Raw genomic sequence first — 21,360 nt, 5'->3', positions numbered from 1 at the left:
GACTTCAAGACTCACTATAGAGCTACAGTAATCAAGACAGGGTGGTATCAGTGAAAGGAAAGACAAATAGATCAATAGAACAGAAGAGAGAGTTTAGAAGTAGAACAACACAGATACAGTCAACTGATCTTTGAGAAAGCAGCAAAGGCAATCCAATGGAGAAAGAAAGGATAGTCTTTTCTTTTTTTTTCTTTTATCTATTTATTTATTTTAACTTCTCAATATACATTGTAGTTGATTTTTGTGTCCTTTTACCCATTTCTCTTTACCCCTTCCCTCTTTCCCCTCTATCCCCCCCACTACATCATATCTGTTCACTTGTCTTAACAAGTTCGAGGAATTATTGTGATTGTTGTGTCTTCTTCCCTCCCTACCCTTTATTTGTTTGTGTGTTTATTTATTTATCTTTATCTCCCACAAATAAGTGAGAACATGTGGTATTTCTCTTTCTGTGCCTGACTAGTTTCACTTAATATAATTTTCTCTAAGTCCATCTGTGTTGTTGTGAATGGTAGTATTTAATTCTTTTTTATAGCAGAGTAGTATTCCATTGTGTAGATATACCACATTTTCCATATCCACTCATCTGATAATGGACATTTGGGCTGGTTCCAACTCTTGGCTATTGTAAATAGAGCTGCAATAAACATGGGAGTACAGGTATCCCTTCGGCCTGATGATTTCCATTCTTAGAAGTGGAATCGCTGGGTCATATGGTAGATCTATTTGTAATTGTTTGAAGAAACTCCATACCATTTCCCATAAAGCCTGCACCATTTTGCAGTCCCTCCGACAGTGTATCAGAGCTCCTTTTTCTTGGCAACCTTGCCAGCATTTATCATTCTCTGTCTTTTGGATATTAGCCATCCTAACTGGAGTGAGATGGTATCTCAGACTGGTTTTGATTTGCATTTCCCAAATGCTGAGTTATGTTGAGCATTTTTTCATGTGTCTGTTGGCCATTTGTACATCTTCCTTTGCGAAATGCCTATTCAGCTCCTTTGCCCCTTTATAAATTGGGTTATTTGGTTTTTTTTTTTTTTGCTGTAAAGTTGTTTGAATTTCTTGTATATTCTGGATATTAATCCTTTGTTAGATATATATTTTACAAATATTTTCTCCCATAAAAAAGAATAAAATACTACCATTCGCAACAACATGGATGGATTTAGACAGAGAAAATTATATTAAGTGAAACAAGTCAGGCACAGAAAGAGAAATACCACATGTTCTCACTTATTTGTGGAAGCTAAAAATAAATAAATAAATAAATATCCAAACAAATAAAGGGTGGGCAGGGGAAGAAGACACAACAATCACAACAATTCCTTGAACTTGTTAAGACAAGTGAACAGATATGATGCAGGGGGTGGGGGAGGGAAAGAGGAACGGGTAAAGGGACAGGAAGATCAGCTAAAATGTATACTGAGAAGTTAAAAACAAAAAAGACACTGTTATTTTTTCTTTTATTGCTTGTGCTTTCAGGCTCATGTTCATAAAGTCTGTGCCCAGATCTAGTTCCTGAAGTGTTTCCATTCTGGTGAAGAAGTGGAGAGAAGGGAATGCTCTTACACTGTTGGTGGGACTGTAAATTAGTACAACCACTATGGAAAACAATATGGAGGTTTCTCAAACAACTACAGATAGATCTTCCATATGATCCAGCAATCCCACTGCTGGGTATATAGCCAAAGGAATGGAAATCATCATGTCGAAGGGATACCTGAACTCTCATGTTCATTGCAACTCTGCTCACAATAGCCAAGATATGTAACCAACCTAAATGTCCATTGATGGATGACTAGATAAGGAAAATGTGGTATATATACACCATGGAATACTACTCTGCCATGAAAAAGAATGAAATTCTCCCATTTGCAACATCTTGGATGAGCTTGGAGAAACTTATGTTGAGTGAAATAAGCAAAGCACAGAGGGATAAATACCGCATGTGCTCACTCATAAGTGGGAGTTAAGAGAGAAAGGAAGGAAAGAAAGACCATATGGTGCGTCAGACTTGCAGAGAGAGAGAACATACCTAGGGATACAAAATGGAGTGGGGAAAGGCAGTAGGGAGGGAGGTCAGGGATAATTGGGTGGGGGACATGGGGTATAATCACAATTTGTGGTAATAAGCATGCTGCTAGTATGGATCTGGCCATCATATCTTAGGCACAAGTGGTGACAATTTGCTTTGTACCCCATGAATATTCATAACCAATAAAAATATTAAAAAAAGACACCATTAAGAGGAATAAAAGACAAGCTTCAAACTAAGAGAAAATATTTGCAAATCATATGTCTGGTAAAGGATTTATCCTAAGTATATAAATAACTCTCAAAATTCAGTAGTGAGAAAACAATTTAATAAAAAATGAACCAAAATTTAAACAGCAAGTTCACCAGAAGAGTCATACACTGGCAAATAAGCATAATAACAGACAATAAACATCATTAGTTATTAGGAATAGGTACAAAGAAGCCACTATGAGACACCACTTCATACCCATTAGAATGACTACATTTAAAACAATCAAACAAAAATGATAAACTGATAACACCAAATGCTGGTGAGAAGGGGGAGTAACTGATGCTCTCCAACATTGCTGATGGGGATGCAAAATGGTACAGCTACTCTAAAGCAGTTGGGTAGTTTCTATAAAATTAAACATATGTATTTATCATAAAAGCCTGCAATTGTATACCTGAAGAAATGAAAATTTATGTTCACACAAAACCCCACAAATTATTATAGCAGCTTTATACAATATATAATTTCCAGAACTGAGAACAAACCAGATAAGATTCAGTCAGTCAGCAAGTGGATAAGCAAAGTGTGGTACAGTCACACAATGGATTACTATTAAGCAATAAAAAAGAATGCACTATTAATACATGTAACAACATCGGTGAATCCCAAATACATTATACTAGATGAAAAAATCCAGACTCAAAAGGCTACATACAATATGATTTCCCTTATATGCAATTTTGGAAGAGACAAAATTATAAGGATAGAAATCAATCACTGGTTGACAGGGGTTTGGAATGAGGGAAGAGATTGACTGCAAAGGGGCACCATGACGGAAGTTTTTGGGAGAAAGAACTGCTTTGTATTTTGATCATGACGGTGGTTATAAACTCTGTGCATTTGTCAAAATTCATAGAACTTTACATCAAAATAACTAATTTTACTGTAATGTAAATTTAAGATAAATTAAAAGTTGCTGAAAAACCAATGCAAAACAGAAAAGAAAGGAACTGGATAAAACAGACAATGTAGGGAAAAGAAAACCTTGCTTTGTATAACAGATTTTAAAAAATCACACCAAGGCACATCACTGGAAAATTCAGAACACTGGGGACAAGGAAAAGATCTTAAAATCTCCCAGAGAAATGACATGTCTCACACAGAGACTTGGGCATCAGGAGGGCTTAGAACTTAGCAGCAGCAATACTGGAAATTTAGAAGGCAATGGAGCAAGAAATTCAAAATTCTGAAAGAAATGTATTTCCTACCTAGAAGTCTAGACCCAGTCAAACCATTATTTATGCGTGAGAGGTAGAATAAAGACACTTTTAGGCAAGCAAGTTCTCAAAATATGTATCTCCTATGCACCTCTTCTCAGCAAAATAGAGGAGAATGTATTCTACTGAAAGAAGGGAGTAGACACAGGTTCTGGAAAACAGGGGATCTGCTAGAGGACAAAGGCAAAGGGAATCCCTAGCATAGTCAAAAAGGGGCAACCCAGGATGACAGATATGCACTGGGGTGATGTGACACAAGACCAGATTAGAGCAGGAGGACAAGTGCTCCAAGGAAACTAACTTGATAGAATATTTTGTATGATTGAATTTTTTTTTTTAAGAAGATTTATTCTCTGGCAGAATTTGGAGATGAATTAGTAATAGATTTATAGGGAAGTAGGAAAAGGATTAAAAAAGGAAAACTAAGACAAAAATAACTGCAAGAAAAATTTTAAAAAAGCTAGATACATTGGGCCGAACCTGTGGCTCACTTGGGAGAGTGTGGCGCTGGGAGCGCAGGGTGCGCTCACTGGCTGAGCGTGGTGCGGGCGACTCCAAGCCAAGGGTTATGATCCCCTTACCAGTCACAAAAAAAAAAAAAAAAAAAAAGCTAGATACATTAATAAAGAAAAGGAAACATGGCTTAGCAGTAGGTGATATTTATATAGCTATAACAAATTTTGGAAACCCTGGCTATTTAGCTAACTATGTTTAATATAACTATACAGAGAAGAATAATACAACCATACAGAGAAGATGGGTGGGAGGGGAAGAAATGCATGTGTATATACTTACCTCCCTTTTAGTAACTTAGTATCTAAAACTGAAAAAAATCAAGAAATGGCATAAACGTGGTAGTGAGATGTATGGAGGGGAATAACAAAATAAATAGTGAGTTGAAAAATGATTGCCTTTGGGAAGCGGGAGTTGGTGGAAGGCAGGGAACTGTGGTTTTCTGTGAAACTAATTTATAAAGCTCTACTATTTTTAAAACTGTGCACATGAATATGTTGCAGAGACATAAAATTTAATAATAAAAGGAGAAGTGGATAAAAAGCAATCATGTTTGTGTTAAGCCCTGTCTGATTTTTTTTCGGGTCAGAAATTTCTCTTAGGTCAGGAACTTGTAACCAAATGCTAATTTGTACAGCACTTGGCCTAGTGATCAATATTTTGAAAAAAGAAAAAAAATGATTGGAACGATGCCAAAACTTTAGTATCTTTATTTCAAACTAGTATTTCTTAAACTGCAATAAGTACCTCCAGAAAAGATGAGAAAGCTATTAGCTTGTTAGAGGCAGAAATAACTGAAGATAAGACTTATCTCTGTGTGACAGCTAGGTTTTATTCTGTAACATCAGAAACTTACCTGAACAGAACAGCATCATCTGTTAGAAATTTTGGCAAGTTGGAATCTCTTAAAGCTCTTATCAATACCACATCTTCACTTAGGTCTGGGTTTTCTCTTTTTAAAGATCTAAATTCAAGAGAATATTTTAGATGATATCTCAAGAACCTAAGATTGCATGTGATTTTCCAAACCTGTGGGTCAGGGATTCTGCTTGTAGAAAGCTGTGGAGGGCACCCCCTGCAGATTCCTGCTAGAAGGAGAGGATTGTTTTCCCTTGTGTGCTCAGCATCCGTCTCCGTCACAGCACACAGACAAGTCCTGCACTGGCTACACAGCCTTGAGGAGAATGACAAGGACATCTTCTCACACCTCCACCCTCATCAATCCAGACCTTATCCAACCTGGATTTATAGCTCTGTGAATGCATCATGATGATCCATATCCCTGTGCCTTTCTTTTCTCTCTCCCTGGAATGCCCAGCCCAGCTCTTTTGCCCACTCTCATTTCCCCTTCAAACTCCAGTCCAATTACTCCCTTCTTTAGGAAGCTCCTCTGTCCTCAATCCGCTGCTCAGTGAACCTCAGGTGGGCGCAACCCTAGGGCTTCCCTCTCCTAGGTGACTGCGCATTTGTCTGTCCTGCCCATTGGGCTGTAGTTGCGTTCTGAGTACAAGTGTATCTGAACTTCTTAGTATCCCTAGACCTTAAATGGCAATCCTGTAAAGGGGACACATACTGAATCTGGAAGGTTAAAAGAAAGAACAGGGGGTAGAGAAGGTTAGGGAGATTTGTGCAGAGCCCAGTGAAACAGGAGCCAGGCATCAGGGGCCCTGCAGGTGAAGAATCTGCACCAGTGAGACACGGCCTGAGAGGTGGGACCAGAGAGAAAACAGATTCCTTCAGAGACTCTGGACAAGTCGGAGACTCCAGATATAGTAGTTTCAAGAAGTTATAAAGAGAAAAGTTGAGGCCCCCAAAGAGCTAAGACTTGCTTGACTAGAAACCAGAAGGAAGCTCAGTCTTGGACCATGTCATGAAGACAGAGGTGAAATCTATGACATAAGCCCGAACTGAAAATGGAATGATGAAGTTTCTTTTAACTCTTGAGGGTTTGCCAGTCAATACGTATGGCTGACTTTATTGTACATGCATAACAGTCTGTGTGCCCTTTAAGTCTAGCCATCTTATCCCGCGGCAGAAAAGGCTTTTGCGCACTGAAACCCTATGTATGTGATGAGTTCAGGGGATAAGACTCAGTCCGAGGGCAGTCATGTTAGGACTCACAGTGAAGAACTGTCGTGGGGTGATGGGAGACATCCCATTTTGCTTTGTCACAGGAGAGTCAAAGCAAGAATGATCACAGGAGCAGCTAACATTTACTAACTACTTACTATGCACCACGTGTCATCCTAAGAGCTTTCTGTGGATTATCTACTTAATGATTTTTTATCACATGGTTTGGAATTTTGCTCTTGACCACTTTGGTTTCTTACCCAGCCATGACCAGTACAGACTTCACAGCTCTCATGCCAAAGTCGTAGTGATCCTGCTGAGAGAGCTGTTCACTGCAAAGCTTATACATCTGAGTCATTTTTCTTGCTAATATTTTACTGGATTCAAATCCTTCAGAATACAGAATTACCTAGAATAGAAAAACATAATGCAATGCTTATTATATTGTGATGATAACAATATATTAGCATAATACCAATGTGTTCAAAATCTACATTAGGCATTACACCTGTTCTGGTTGTATCATTTAATAAAGAAATGGAAAGATTGAAGGGAGAAGGGTTTTCTGTGCCACAGGAAGGTGGAAGGCAGAATGTTGGGCAATGATTCTGTTTCCTCTCTATGGATGAAGATGTGGCCTTGGTGACATTTGGCTCAAGGAACAGCAGAGCCCAGTGTTTGAAAATGTTCACATCATGAAGGCTGGACATTATTAAAAGGCCTGAGTGCAAAAGCAACAATTGAGCTACTCCCATCTGAAAGGAATGCCACCCTGGTGGAGAGTATCAGTGATTTCCACCTGTCGCTTTAGATTCCCTGGGAGTCAGGGAAGCTACACAAAGATTTGCAGCTTTTCTCCTACCTTAGGAGGCTACCTTGCTTCTCACAAGTTTCTGCATCCCTAGTTAAATTAATTGGATAATTCCTAGTGTCTTTGACAGTACAGTTGAGATTGGACCCTTCCTTCTATCCAGCATCTGCTCAAAGCACTAGAGTCAGACTCAGAAGCAGGATTTGAAACGATGCAGAGAGTTCTCACTAGTGTCTGTTTTGTTTACTGCTCTACTGCTACTGACCAGCACATTGCTCTGCACATAGTAGGTGATTAAAAAAATCTGCTGACGACAGAACCTGATTCACTCAGTCTCTAATAACAATAGAGATAGCACTCAGAACACTGGATTTTAAAATATGTCCAGTTCATCACTGAGTAATGGAACAATAGAACAAAGCATGAGAAGTGAACTGCATGTTGCACTGGCTGTAAACCAGGTTTTCTTCCAGCCAGCTTGGGACAAGGATCAAGTCATTTCTTATCCCTGTTCACAGAGAAGATCAAGACTGAAGATATTGCCTGCCTTAACTGCTCCCCACCCCGCCATGCCCACAGCAGGTACCGGGGGACCCAGGAGATGCTATAAGCATTATACTAAATATAAGTTGTAATTTTCCCAATGATAGGACTTGGCATGGTCTATTCTATTCGTAAGCAATTACTTTTACTTCATATAGAAGAATATTTAGAATTAGCTGTTATCAAAAGAATTTATTAGCCAAAGTAGTAATCTGTGCTTTCTGAGAAATTCCATTCTAAATAGTGTCTCTTGTTCTCATGTGCAATGCTGAGCACAAGGAGCCTTCTGGAGTCCTGAAAATGCCTTATATTTTGGTCTTGGTGGTCACGCAAATGAATACATGCGTGAGATGTACCCTAATGAGCTGTGTACTTCATTGTATTTAAGTTATATCTCAATTAAAAGTTTCATGAAAAATATGTGTAAAATTTAAATGCATTGATTCTTGGCTAGTATGAAGGAACCAAATCCAGTTTATATAGTAAGATGTTTAGATAGATACAGAAAGAATGAACACAATCATAATGATCGGTGATTACAATTTTTCGATAAGTTGATATACAGACTTAAAAACCAATCTCTGCCCTCCACATTGTGATCAGTGCTGCTTCTACCAACATCACTTGACTCTAATTAAAAATACTGTGCAAAGAGAAGTGAGAATAATACAGTATTTTTAGAACTAATCCAGGTATTTTAATTCCTAGAGATGAACCGATAAACCCCAATGAACTGGTTAATTAAATTCATTGATTCATTCCAGTTTTAGGGCCCTACTATATTCCACATACCATTCTGAGCGTTACGGTTGTAGCGGTAACAAACAAACATGCAGAATGAAACATTCTATGTGATAACAATATCTACATTTAAAAGCAAACAATAAGGTATAACCATTACTTGGATCCATTTACAAAGGAGAGTTTCTACCTTGACAGAATCACATGGCAGATGACTGAAACAAGCCCACAGTCTTGCTGATTTATAATGTACCTCTTACCTCTGCAATCAAGGCGTAGTTTGGAACCATCATCGCAAACGGTCTAAATAGGGCTTTCAAATTGTCTGGCAATTCGGTTCTGCCTGCATATCCAGGATTCATTGTGATGAAGGCTGCACAAGTCATAACCAACTTTATTTCTCGCCCCTCAAACATGAATCTAGAGAGCTGTTTAAAGAGAAAGCTCAAGTTAACACTTCTTTAGACATTTGTGAATTCTTTCACATAATTATTCCTTGAATACAAGACTTATGTAAAAGCATTCAAACGAATTCTACTGAACCCTGCTGTTGGGCAGCAGGGAACTTTTCACTCCCAATTCTGTCCTGCCCATTTCCAATTTCTTCTGGGCTCAGTGTTTCCTGATCTCTGCCTCCTTGCTCCTGTCTTGCCCAAATTTTCTCCTTCCTGGCCCAGTCCTGAAATCTTCCAGACCTCACCATCTTTTGCCAAACCTCCTCAATTCATCTTAGATTTAATGACCACGAAACTTTCTCCACGCCCACTTTCTAGTATTCCCCAAGAAATTCCAATCTAGTCTTAATCCTTGGGTGGTTGAGGCCCCATCCTTATTGTCTTTGGCACCACCTCTTCACTTTTATTCAACAGCACTCATTGGGCACCTATTCCAGGTAAGGTACTATAAATACCAGTGAGGTATTGAGGCACAGAGCCGAGGGAGACACACTCCTGAGCCCTCGAGAAGCTCCCAGGCTGGGTGTCTGCACACAGACCTGGTTGCTGAGATCACACAATGCACCAGATGCTGCAGTGGAGGTGTGTGCAAAGCTGTGGGAGGAGCAAGCAGCCTGCCTGAGACCTGAAGAATAAATAGGGGCATTTTAGGTGGATAAGCAGGGTCAGCCATTCCAGGCAAAAAGAGCAGGAGCAGGAAACAGCACTGCACGTTCAGGGAATGGCCAGCAATTCATTTTGCTAAGGGGCAAAGTTCCAGAGGGAGAGTATAGCCAGGATGGGGCCTGAGCATCAAGAGTCTTGCATGCTAAGCTAAGGAATTAGATTTTGTCCCATAATTGGGGGGTAGCAGAGAACACTTTTAAGCAGAATGATAGGATCAAAGATGGCAGAGGAGAGGTTGGACAAACTATGGACAGGGATACCAGTAAGGAATACTTGTCATTGGGGAGATATTAGAGCTAGAATTAGAGAGGTATAAGTTAGATTAGAGGCATGTAGCAGATAAAATTAACAGGATTTGGTGACAGTTTTGATTCCGGGATTGATAGTAATGGAACAAGCCCAAGGTGAATTTCAGGTTTCTAGTTGGGCCATTGGGTAAAGGTGCTATTAACAGACATGAGGAATACAGGGGCAGACAGGGTGGAGCTGGGGTGCTGTGTCCCAGCCTGGAGGAGAGAAGGCTGCGTGGTGCAGCCACACACAGTCCTGCTGCTGCTACATGGCTGTGGGAACTACCCAAACCTCTCCGCTTCTGTGCTTTAGGTTCTTCATCTATGCCAGGGGTTGTATCCTGCTCCAAGTATCTCATCTGGCCAGTGGGAACTTGAGAAAAAGGTTGGTTAATCTCAGATGTTCTCCTATCTTCCTTTTACCTCACATGGCTGCCATCCAGTTGGCAATGCTTCAATCCTGCCTCTATTCTCTCTGGTCCCTGCCCCGTCACTTCCCATGCAGGATCAGGAAACAACACTTTCTGTTCAGGGTATGACCAGTAATTCACTTTGCTAGAGAGTAAAGTTCCAGAGGGAAAGAATAGCCAGGGCAGGGCCTGAGCATCAAGAATCTTGCACACAAAGCCAATTGCTAGCAAATGATAATGATTCACAAGTTGTGTTATATCTGGGGGTCCTCGCGTTTAATACAAGTCTCCCCAGAATATGTTGGAGGCAAGAGGGAGTGCAGATGAAGGAGCTAAGACTTTAGGATCACATGTATTCATATGTGCATCTTGGTTCTATGGTGTCTATGGAAATATATTCTAACTTCTTTGGATCCTTTTCAACTATAGCTTTGGGAAAATGTGATATAATTCACATAGGTTTGGTGTAAAGATGACTTGTACAATTGAGCAGCTCATTAAAGCTCAATTCATACTTTCTTTTAATTTGTTCTATAATTTGCTTTTTGGCGAAGGTGATAATCAAAATATTTAATGACTCTTTATCGGGGCACCTTCCAATGAGATGGCCCATCTCTAGAGCTGGAGCTGAGTCCAGAGTCCCCTTCCCATGCCGGATGGATGCTTATTGATGGGCTCTGAGTGGGGGGACTGGGGCTCTTCTGAAAGAGGCCAAGGGAGTAGTGGGGGAACCTCGAGGGGCTTGGGGAAGTGACCGTTCTGGTTTGCACAGGCTCAACCCAGTGCTGCTCTTTGGTGATCACATCTCAGAAGGTCAAAAGAGAGTAGTAGGCAACTTGGTTTCATCATTCACTGCCATCAGCTTCTGAATATAAAACTCCTTCTCCAGTGACATGCTCAAAAGGGGCCCAAACACATTTAAGTAACAGGGCCACTTCAGTATTTTCGTCTGACCCACACTCCTTGGATTTTCCAGCCCAGTGAGTTCTGGAGAGCCAAGGTTCCCTCTTTTGTTTCCCCAGCACTAGGCTGAGCCTGGGGGCCAGGGCGAAGGCAGTGGAGCCCAGATGAGCCTAGCAGAGAAGTAAATGTCAAAGGCAAGAACGAGACAGGCGAGGAGGAAAGCAGGAGATGGAGGGCAGAGGGACAGAGTATGGGCGCTTGTGTGCGTCTGTTGGGGGTGAGAAGAACAGAGCTCCTTGAGGGCAGGGACTGAGTCTCACAGTCTCCGCATCTCCAGGTCCCAGCACAGCACAGAGTCTGACATACAGTTGCTTCTCTGTGTTGTCTGCACGAAGACTTAATTCACCCAAGTAAGTCCTGCTGGTGTTGTACTCACTAGTTACACTGAAAATATGGACCAGACAGGCTAAAGTTAGCACCGTCCTTCCTAAAATGCAACTTGCTGTGAGTTAATTGTAAACTTCAGAAAGGCTACCTTGATAGCCATTGCCTGAAGCCTTACCTTTGCAGCTTTGGCATTCCTGATGGTAATGAGTTGCTGTGCGATGACTGACAAAACTTCTATGTCAATGCGATTAAATTCATCAAAGCAGCACCAGGCCCCTGACTGTGCCAAGCCACTGAAGAAGCGTCCCATCATCTGAAAGCAAAATAAAGGTATTCAACTCTGTGTTGCATAGTTCAGCTCCTTCAAAAGTTAAATTTTGAGCTGGAATATTACAGAGAATAGAGGTGGTATCTGTAAATAAACAATAGTTTTATGTAAATACTGGGCTATGTCAGAAGTAAGTACATTTCTATAAGAAAAAATATCTTTTTGCTTCTCTCTAAGAGATCTGAATCTAATTTTTATTTTAAATAAAATGACAATCTGGCCAATTTTCTTTCTTTTTCATAACTGCCACTCACCTCTGTGGATATTTGACAGGTTCTCAAAGAATCTAACACACAGAACAGACAAACTTAAGGATCTAAAACAGTTGAAAACTTTTACTAATGGAAGCTTTCATTGTCTTTACAAGGTGCTCTAGATGATAGACAGTACACAAAAACAGCTGAGCAGAAGGCATAACCACACAGCTTAAGGGAGTGGTCCCTAATTTCTTCTATAGTAGAATCCTTATGGTGAAGGGAGATGAATACATACCTATGGCCATCTGAAGTGTACAACTTCTCTGGAGACCTGAGTTTTTGATTAAGCATTTATAGAAATATTGCATTATACTATATATCTATCTCTTTAAAAATAGAGCTAATGCTTTTTCTCTTTTTTTTCCTGACTGGTAAGGGGATCGCAACCCTCGGCATGGTGTTGTCTGCACCACGCTCAGCCAGTGAGCGCACCGGCCATCCCTGTGTAGAATCCGAACCTGCGGCCTAGTGCTGCACTCTCCCGAGTGAGCCACGGGGCCGGCACGGTTTTTCTGTTTCAAGGTGGTCAACTGGGCATACACTCACCTCCCCTTCCTCCAATTCCCATGAATCACAGAAAGACAGATCTGGGTGTGTGTCTCTCTCCATTTCTGTGTCTATACTTGGGAAAACCCTGACTGTACCCCCTTCTTTTGGGTACAGCCACTGTACCGAAAAAACTTACCATGAATTATTGCCTCTTACATATTTCATTTTCTTTTTTATTTTTTAAGATGACCAGTAAGGGGATCCTAGCCCTTAACTTGGTGTTGTCAGCACCACACTCTCCCAAGTGAGCCAACCAGCCATCCCTATATAGGGATCCGAACCTGTGGCCTTGGTGTTATCAGCACCACACTCTCCCAAGTGAGCCACGGGCTGGCCCCATATTTCATTTTCAATACACAATTCCCTGGACTGCTCATTTCCTTCTGTAGGCTTATTTCTTGTTCCTAGGTTTCCATGTTGTTCTATCTTACATCTCATCTCACTCCCTATTACTTACTGACAGGTACAGATTTTTAAATTTTTCCACCATTTGACAAATCTTCCCCTGGCCTGGATTCTTACCTGGACTACCCATACCACCATGTGTTGGCTCTTCTCCCTTGCTCTATTTCATTTTAATCATTCTTTACCCCACTTCTTTTCCATTGCTTGTCATCACTCCTTATTTTGTTATGTCATATCACAAATAGAGAAAGACACATTAAACACTTAACATTGGCATCCACATGCAGGGACTGTACCTTGTAGTCCAAGCCATCAGAACAGTTAAAGACCACACACTGGATGGCAAGCGCTTTTGCTAGGTCTTTGGTAGTCTCTGTTTTCCCAGTGCCAGCAGGACCAGCTGGTGCACCCCCGAGGTCGAGCTGCAAAGCCCCCATGAGGCAAAGATAGCAGCGATCCTGAAGAAATCAATACATTGTCATAAAGGGAGCTGACTCTAGCCACAAATTCATAAGTCTTTTCCTTTCTATAGGAGGAGGGTCATTATTTTCCATGAAAGGTATGATAGCAATTGAAATATACGCAAAGATCCATGTACATAAAATCAATGCTTTTCAAAGATGTATTCATAGCAAATCCTTTCAAAAGTTAATGTTAGATGAAGGTTTTCAATACTGCTTTGATTAAAAAAAGCACTCTTGTGTCAATATTAACCTAGCTGATCAGTAACTTACTGTGAGAGGAGTAATAACCAATCTTGGGCATGCACCCAAATATTCATAGCCATAAGTGTACTGAGAGAGCGCCATTCTAGCCACACAATTATCCAGGTCTATGTACCAATAATAGCGCAGTTGTCTCTGCCAGTCAAAGGATTCAACTGTCTCTACCTACATAAGTGATATAAATGGTAGATGTTAGATACATTAATTTCAGAAAGAAGTACATGATTTTACTTAAACAAAACATTTACCTTGGCTTGAACAAGTTCAGTGACTATATCTCTTGCATGCACATCAATAGTAATCAATGCAGTTAGGATGTTTCTATGTAATTTAGGAAGACTTCCTCTAACTATTGCAGCCAGGGCATTTAATCTCTACAAATAAAAAAAAAATGTAGTAGTGATTTTTCCAACATCAGCTTGCATATATATATCTTTTTACTACTAAATTTGGAATAGACATTTGTTATAATCATCTAATTTTAAGAATCTATAATTCTATGACTAAATAGTAAATAACTTTTTTGTCATTATTTATTTACAACTGAAACATAATTGGTAATACATATTAGTGGGGTACAGAGTTGACTATCAATACTTGTGTATAATACATGATGATCAAATCAGGATAATTAGCATACTCATCATTACAATACGTAATCAGTCTTTGTGTCCATTTATTGAATTCTCGCTGACCTCTCCCCTCCCCTTTTCCATCTCTAGTAACCACAGTTCTTTAAGTTATTTAATTTCCAGAAGACTTCTATGAAGTATATACTACCTTTACCCCCATTTTACATTTGAGGAAACTGAAGTCTGAGAGGGTAAGTAAATTGACGGCAGTTACACAGTTATGAAGTGGCAGCAATGAGATCTGAGTAGACATTTGCTTTGAGGAAAGCACATGTTAACTACTACGTGAAGATGTCGCTAGACATTTTTCTCCCTAAAAATTAAATGTGGTTAAAGGAGATGCTTCTCATTTTCAGGACTATTTTTTTTCCATTGATAATCTGAAAACCTGCATGTTTTAATCAAGCCAATGACCAATTAAATAAGAATGTCTTTGGAAAGATTTATCTCCTGATTTTCACTTAAATGGTTAAATCTTTTTCACAGAAGAGCAGTGCCTCTGAGATCCTTGCTGCACTGTGCTGAATTTTCTCTTGGGCTAACCCTGATCAGGGACCACGTCTACAAAGAAGTCAATAGAACTTTCTTTGGGAGTCATTTTTCTTTTCTGGGGCTTCAGAGATGAAATTCCACTGAGGACATTTATGACAGTTTTTCTCTTATTTCAAGGAAGTTTTTCTCTCTTTTTTCTGTTTTAGTTGTAAATCTTTAAAAATGCAGTTTTGCTTGGAATCTTGTTTGGAAGTGGAATTGAATTTAGAGTTAAAGCTTAGGCCTAGATCCTTATCAGACATATCATTTGCAAATACTTTCCCTTGTCTCTAGGTTGCCTTTTTTACTCTCTTGATTGTTTCCTTTGCTGTGCAGAAGTGTTTTAGTTTGATGAAATCCCACTTGTCTATTTTTGCTTTTGTTGCTTGTGCTTTTGGTGTTATATCCAAGAAATCAATGTCAAGGCCAATGTCATGAAGGTTTTCCTCTATTTTTTTCCAATAATCTTACAGTTTCAGGTCTTATGTTTAAATCCCTAATCTATTTTGAATTGATTTTGTGTATGGTGTAAGATAAGGGTCTAATTTCTCCTACAACTCAATAGTCAAAAAAAACAAAAGATCTGATTAAACAATAGGCAAAGGACTTGAATAGACCTTTCTCTGAAGAAGACACACAAATGGCCAACAGGTATATGAAAAGGTGCTCAACATCACTAGACATCAGTAAAATGCAAATCAGAACCGTAATGAAATGTCACCTCACACATTTAGGATGGCTGTTATAAAAACAATACAAAAGATAAGCAAGTGTTGGTGAGAATGTGGAGAAAAGAGAATCCTTGCACACTGTTGATGGAAATGTAAAACGGTGCAGCCACTATGGAAAACAGCATGGTGGGTCCTCAAAAAATTAAAAAGGGAGCTACCATATGACCCAGCGATCCCACCTCTGGGAACATATACAAAAGAATTAAAATCAGGATCTTGAGGAAATATCTGCACTCCTATGTTTATTGCAGCATTAGTCACAATAGCCAAGATGTGGAAACAACCTAAATGTCTATCAACAGATGAATGAATGAAAAACATGTGGTATATACATACAATGGAATATTATTCTGTCTTAAGAAAGAAGGAAATCCTATTATATATGGCAACATGGATGAATCTGGAGGACATTAAGCTGAGTGAAGTAAGCTAGTCACAGAAGGACAAGCCCTGCATTATTCCACTTGTATGAGTTATCTAAAATAGTTAAACCCAAGGGCTGACTTAGCTCAGTTGGTAGAGTGTGGTGCTGACAACATCAAGGTCAAGGGTTTGGGTCCCTGTACGGGCAAGCTGTCAAAAAAAAAAAAAAAAAAAAAAAAAAAAGCCAAACTCATAGAAACAGTAGAATGGTGGGTTTCCAGGTGCTGGGGAAAGAGGGAGATGGGGAATTGCTGTCAATAGTATAAGGGGAGAGTTGTGCAAGATAAATAGGTTCTGGAGATCTGCTGTACAGCATTGTGCCTATAGTTAACAATACTGTATTGTGGACTTAAAAATTTGTTAAGGGGGTAGATTAGGCTTAGCTATAAAATAGCATTTCCCAGCTACAGCTAAAAGGTTCTTATAGAATGGTATTTAGATTCATTCAATTATTTATTGTTTTACTGATAGCTGCCTGACAGTTCTATAAGAAGCAGAAAAGTACGTGTTGAGCCTAGAAATAGAAATGACATAGATCCTGAGGTTTTCCTGCATTAAACTTCCATGAAAGGTATCTAAGACCTAATAAATATAATTTCTCCTTAAATGTTGCAAATCATTATAACTGTGATGTTTTCCTCTTGAATTGTTTTTCCTTCTGTTTTTATAAGTATTCATATAAATGCTAGACAAATACCAAGATAGTATCCCTAAGAGAAGTTGAACACAAATGGTTTTAGTGAGAACCTCAAAGCTTCGTAAGTCATGTCAGGGCATTAGAATTTCTGAAATAAAGTGAATTTGCATTAACAATGTTAACAAAAACCACTGAGACCATTCTGCATAGCAATATGTTCAACATATCTCTGTTAAAGATCTTACCTCAAAATTTACTTTTTCGAAAGCTTCCAGGGCCTCTACATGATTACTGTCTTCTCTTTCCAGACACTCAGTCAAATCACGGCACCACATAATTTGAGAAACGGTCAGGATAACCTGCAAGAAAACATCTTTCTTAAGTGTGTGATGCATCTCACCAAAAAAGGATTCAGAGATGGAAACAACGGGTGTGAGTTACTTGGGAAGGATGCCCAGCAATCACCCATTCCGTCCTCGGTTTCCCCTGATAGTCAGCAATGGCAGCTTTGCACAGGCGACGCAGGGACGTGAACATAGCTTCTTCCACTCTACCAAGCCATTCCTCGACATTGCCTCGGGCCTTGAGGCCTTTTCCCAAGCTAACCTAGAAGGTAATCAGAGCAACAATAAAATGGCTCATTAGGACCTGTAAGCTGTACATCCTCAGTATTTCCCTAACAAAACCCTGAGCTATGTAAATGCTGAAGCCTTCCCACAAATACTAGAACTTTCTATTGATATCCCATTATAAATCTCTCTTCTGCAGCCTCCTTGACTTATTTTATTTTACTGCTTCTGCTTGAGGCCAACTCCCTGGAAGAGGAGTGTATATGCACTACATGAATTTCTTTACTTATTTTCATTTTCCTACTCTCTACTACCTGATTTTTGCCCCCAACCACTCCTCTAAACCTATTCTCGTTAAGGTTGCCCACGTCTTCCCAGCTGAAAAGTCCAATTGCTCGACTGAGAGTCCAGTTGAGACTTTTCAGTCCTTCTCATTTTCAGATTTTGGACTTCCCGTGACTTGAGTGTCCTGCTTGTTTTGGTCTCCTTCAGCTGTTCTTCTTCTACCCTCTCTTTAAATTTCGTGTTTTCTTAAGATCCTATTCTTGGTCTTCCTCTCTCTCTTCTTCTGCCCCAGTGATGAGCAAATTCTTTTGCAAGAGGATCAATTCAGGACACACCAAAAAGGTTAATGGGTTCCTGCTACAGCACTGTGCTATGACTGGACCCATTCCCTCAACACTTCCCTGTGCAGTTTCTCTGTCTGGAATGACCTACCTTCCATGCCAACGTGCCAGATGCTCCTATCCACGACTCTGTGTGTGTGTGAATGTGGGACTCTTGACTCTGTGTGTGTGTGCATTTTAATTGTTTGACTATTTCTCCACTAGACTTTGAGTTCTTTGAAGGCAAGAATTTTATCTTGGTTATCGTCAAAGCTGCTGAGCCAGTAGAGTACCTGATGTACTTAGCATGAGAATGAATAGTCTTCTACCCCGAACCCTGGAAGAATAAAAACTATAAACAAAAGGCACCTCACCCTTTCTCCTTCTGGTGAGAGCATGGCTAAAATATCATTACTATAAACCTTTTCTGGCTCTCCATCAATACCAGGAATTTTTCCTTCAGCAGGAGGCATGAGAGCAAATTCGAGCTTTGAAATGGAGTCGAAGCATTTCCTTAAATGTGGCTGCACAGCTTGTGGATTTCGTGTCTGGGCTAAAATCTCCAGAAGTTCATCATTTGACAAGAAGTAAAATCTGGATTAAAGAAAATTCTTAAAATATAACTTGAAATTGAAGGGAAACCTTAGATAAACATAAAAGATAAATTCAGTAGCCAAATCTCTTCCCCATCCACCAACTTCCTGGACCTCCAATTATACTGATCCTGGGTTTCTGGGCAGGCCTCATGTCTCTAAATACAATTCCTGTGATTAGTGATGATGCATCTCAAACAACTAGAATTAGTGGTTAGCACATAAAAGATAGGCATTTTTCATAAAAATTGTAAAACATACTAGTTCTTGCTATGATACTGATTTGTTCACATTTGTCTTACTTGGCTTTGAGCTCTTAGAGTGAAGATATATTATTTGTTTTCCCTAGCATCTAGCCTAAGACCTCACACATACCAGGTATTCAATACATCATTTGTTGAACAGACAATAGATGAATAGGTGTTTGCAGGAACCTTAGATGGTTCTGTGAATGTGCACTGTTCCATCTCCTGACCCAAAGGCACATGCTATTCCCTGAAGCACGTGCTACTGTGAAAAGTGGCAGAATATGACAACACATCATTTCCAACTACATGAGGTTATACCTATGTAGAAATAAAACGTTTTGTTTATATTTCAGTATCATTACCAGCAAGATGGGAAAATGAAATTGTGAACATATAGAATACTATTTTGATATAGATCAGGGGTTGGTAAATTACAACCCACAGGCCAAGTTGGCCTGCCACCTGTTTTTGTAAATAGAGTTTTATTGTCATCCAGCAATGCAGACATACTGTCTATAGCTTCTTTTCTGCTATAATAGCAGAGCCAAATAGTTGCAACAGAGACTATATGGCCTGCAAAGCCTAAAATGTTTACTATGTGGTCTTTTTTTTAAAAAATTGCTGATCCCTGATCTAGATAAGTAAAAATATTCTTCTAAATGTCAGCCTTAATGTAATATGGTTTCTGTGTTATGTTTAATCTCTCCAAATCACTCTAAAGTAATTTGATTTATTATCTCAACTGACTATCCTAGTTCATTATAAAATATGTTAGAGAAATTAACTATTGAAGACAGTGGTTTTTAAACCTTTTCCTCCCCAAACAACAAGGGTCTTTTTACTGCTGTCACCCTTCCTAACTCTCATGTTTTGAAGAACTAAGCATAGACACCAGTATTTAGTAAATGCCTTAGACTGTTGGTTGTCCATTTAGCAGTATCCCTGCATCAGGGAGGAGCTGGAATGACCTCTCTCAGAATCTCTTTCCAGTAACATTTCAGATTAGACTCTGCCCATGAGATGCTCTTCTATGAGGCTGAGAAGGTGGAAGGGAAACAGAAGCCCCTGTTCTCCCACTGGAGCCTGGATGAACTAAAGGGGGTGAGATTTTGTTGTTGGTTTTTAGTTGCTCTCCTGACAATCACCCTCTTATTTGTTGCAGGGAGCTGAGACCTTGGTGTCACTTCCCTGAGAGCTTTGCTTGCATTCCCAGATTTCCTCAAAGTGGCCCTCAGCTTTTCCCTTCTCCTGCCTCTAGCACCTGTGAAAACCTGTAATTACCCATAAAAAACTTTTGTCCTAAATATCTAGAGTGGCTTCTGTGTTTCTGACCAAACCTTGCCCAAGTAATGTAACTAGATGTTAAAATGTTAACTTTTTCAGTCTCAATTTTGGCTGGAGCTGTAGGACCAGAGTTTCCATTTACTCCTACATTTCACAACGAGATGCCAGGTCACTTGGGACCGACTGGCAATGAGATGAGTGAAGACTCTAGAGCCCTCCCTCACTCGAGGGTACAAAAGTGTTAAGGCTGGAGAGCTGGACATAGGAAGGTTTTCTGAAGAGACATGTGCTAAGGGTTCCCTCTACCCCCATGAGGAAGAGCGGGCATCACTCTCCTCAAGCCTAGGCATCTTGGAGAGCTTAATATGTGTCCCCACCAATTAACCTAAAGAAAACTGCTCAGGTGACACAGGTCTCTAACTTTTCACACACACATCTGTGGACACATGCACACATGCATGTAAGACTATGCTGGGATCAAGGATCCTTCCAGCACCTTTCTTACCCACTTAAATCTTTACCAAATACTGTATCTTCATTCTTGAGACCTACACTCTCCAATCAAGATACTGCCTGGATTTTCATTATCGTACATCTTTCTTGTTTCCCTCTCTGGTTCCCTGATTGCTATTCTTAACTAACTAAAAAACATCTTAGTTTGCTTTATAAACTTACCTTGGGAAGATAACTCGTTTTGACTCTAAATATGCCTCTAGACACTTCTGAATTTGGTCAAGTAATGCATTATTATTTTGGAAAGTCTCCAGAAGCCCTGTTCATTGAAAAAAAAAAGTATTGGTAAAATTAAATATGCCTCTAGACACTTCTGAATTTGGTCAAGTAATGCATTATTATTTTGGAAAGTCTCTAGAAGCCCTGTTCATTGAAAAAAAAAAAAAGTATTGGTAAAATCGTGTTAAAATAAACAGAGACTATAATTTTAAATGGAAGTAAAATACAATATTAACATTTAAAAAGCCTTGGTTTTATTTGACAGAGGAATGATCTAATAAAACTTAAGGGAATTGACTAAGAATTTTAACTATTACTTTTAATAACACTGCTTTTAATATTAATTTTAATATTTACCATGTATGACCAAGTAGATTTAATTTGAAATATTTTTAGCTGGCATCCCCTGATTTTGGAGGGCTAGGAGTGCACAAACCAAAGCCAGACTGTAGCCTTCCCTTTGACCTCCAAACAAAGCCAGTCTCTAGACCCTCCCCATCCTCTGTCACTTTCTTATGTGTGCCTTTTCTGTATCCCCTGCCACCTTTAAATGCTGAAATTATGGTAATGAGATACTATTTTTTCATCTCTAAACTATAGCTCCTTAAGGAACAAGATCCATGTTTCATTTTTCTTTGTAGATTGGTGCCTATCACAGTGGCTGGCTTTCCTGCCTGCCTAGGAATCACATGCAAAGCCTTTACCATGGCCTCCAAAGCTCTGTGTAATCAATGACCCTATCCAAGGCCCAGCCCCAGCCCCTCAGCCAGGCACACTCATCCTCGTGCACTCCA

General features: G+C 39.6%; 1 protein-coding gene across 1 annotated transcript in view; it reads right to left on the bottom strand.

Annotated features, from left to right (window-relative positions):
- Positions 1–21,360, bottom strand: part of DNAH6 (dynein, axonemal, heavy chain 6) — a gene marked incomplete at its 5' end in the record, with an annotated part of 237,332 nt that overhangs the window by 157,513 nt on the left and 58,459 nt on the right. The window contains 11 exons of the mRNA XM_008567062.1: positions 4,898–5,005; positions 6,372–6,520; positions 8,467–8,634; positions 11,493–11,630; positions 13,153–13,314; positions 13,591–13,746; positions 13,830–13,955; positions 16,781–16,894; positions 16,977–17,141; positions 18,084–18,303; positions 20,510–20,606. Coding sequence (XP_008565284.1) covers positions 4,898–5,005; positions 6,372–6,520; positions 8,467–8,634; positions 11,493–11,630; positions 13,153–13,314; positions 13,591–13,746; positions 13,830–13,955; positions 16,781–16,894; positions 16,977–17,141; positions 18,084–18,303; positions 20,510–20,606 — 1,603 coding nt within the window. The remainder of the gene's footprint in view (positions 1–4,897; positions 5,006–6,371; positions 6,521–8,466; positions 8,635–11,492; positions 11,631–13,152; positions 13,315–13,590; positions 13,747–13,829; positions 13,956–16,780; positions 16,895–16,976; positions 17,142–18,083; positions 18,304–20,509; positions 20,607–21,360) is intronic.

Source organism: Galeopterus variegatus, unplaced genomic scaffold (genome assembly GCF_000696425.1).
Source record: "Galeopterus variegatus unplaced genomic scaffold, G_variegatus-3.0.2 Scaffold289, whole genome shotgun sequence".
NCBI lineage: Eukaryota > Metazoa > Chordata > Mammalia > Dermoptera > Cynocephalidae > Galeopterus > Galeopterus variegatus.
The sequence above is the reverse complement of the archived record's forward strand: the minus strand, read 5'-3'. Positions and strand labels throughout refer to the sequence as shown.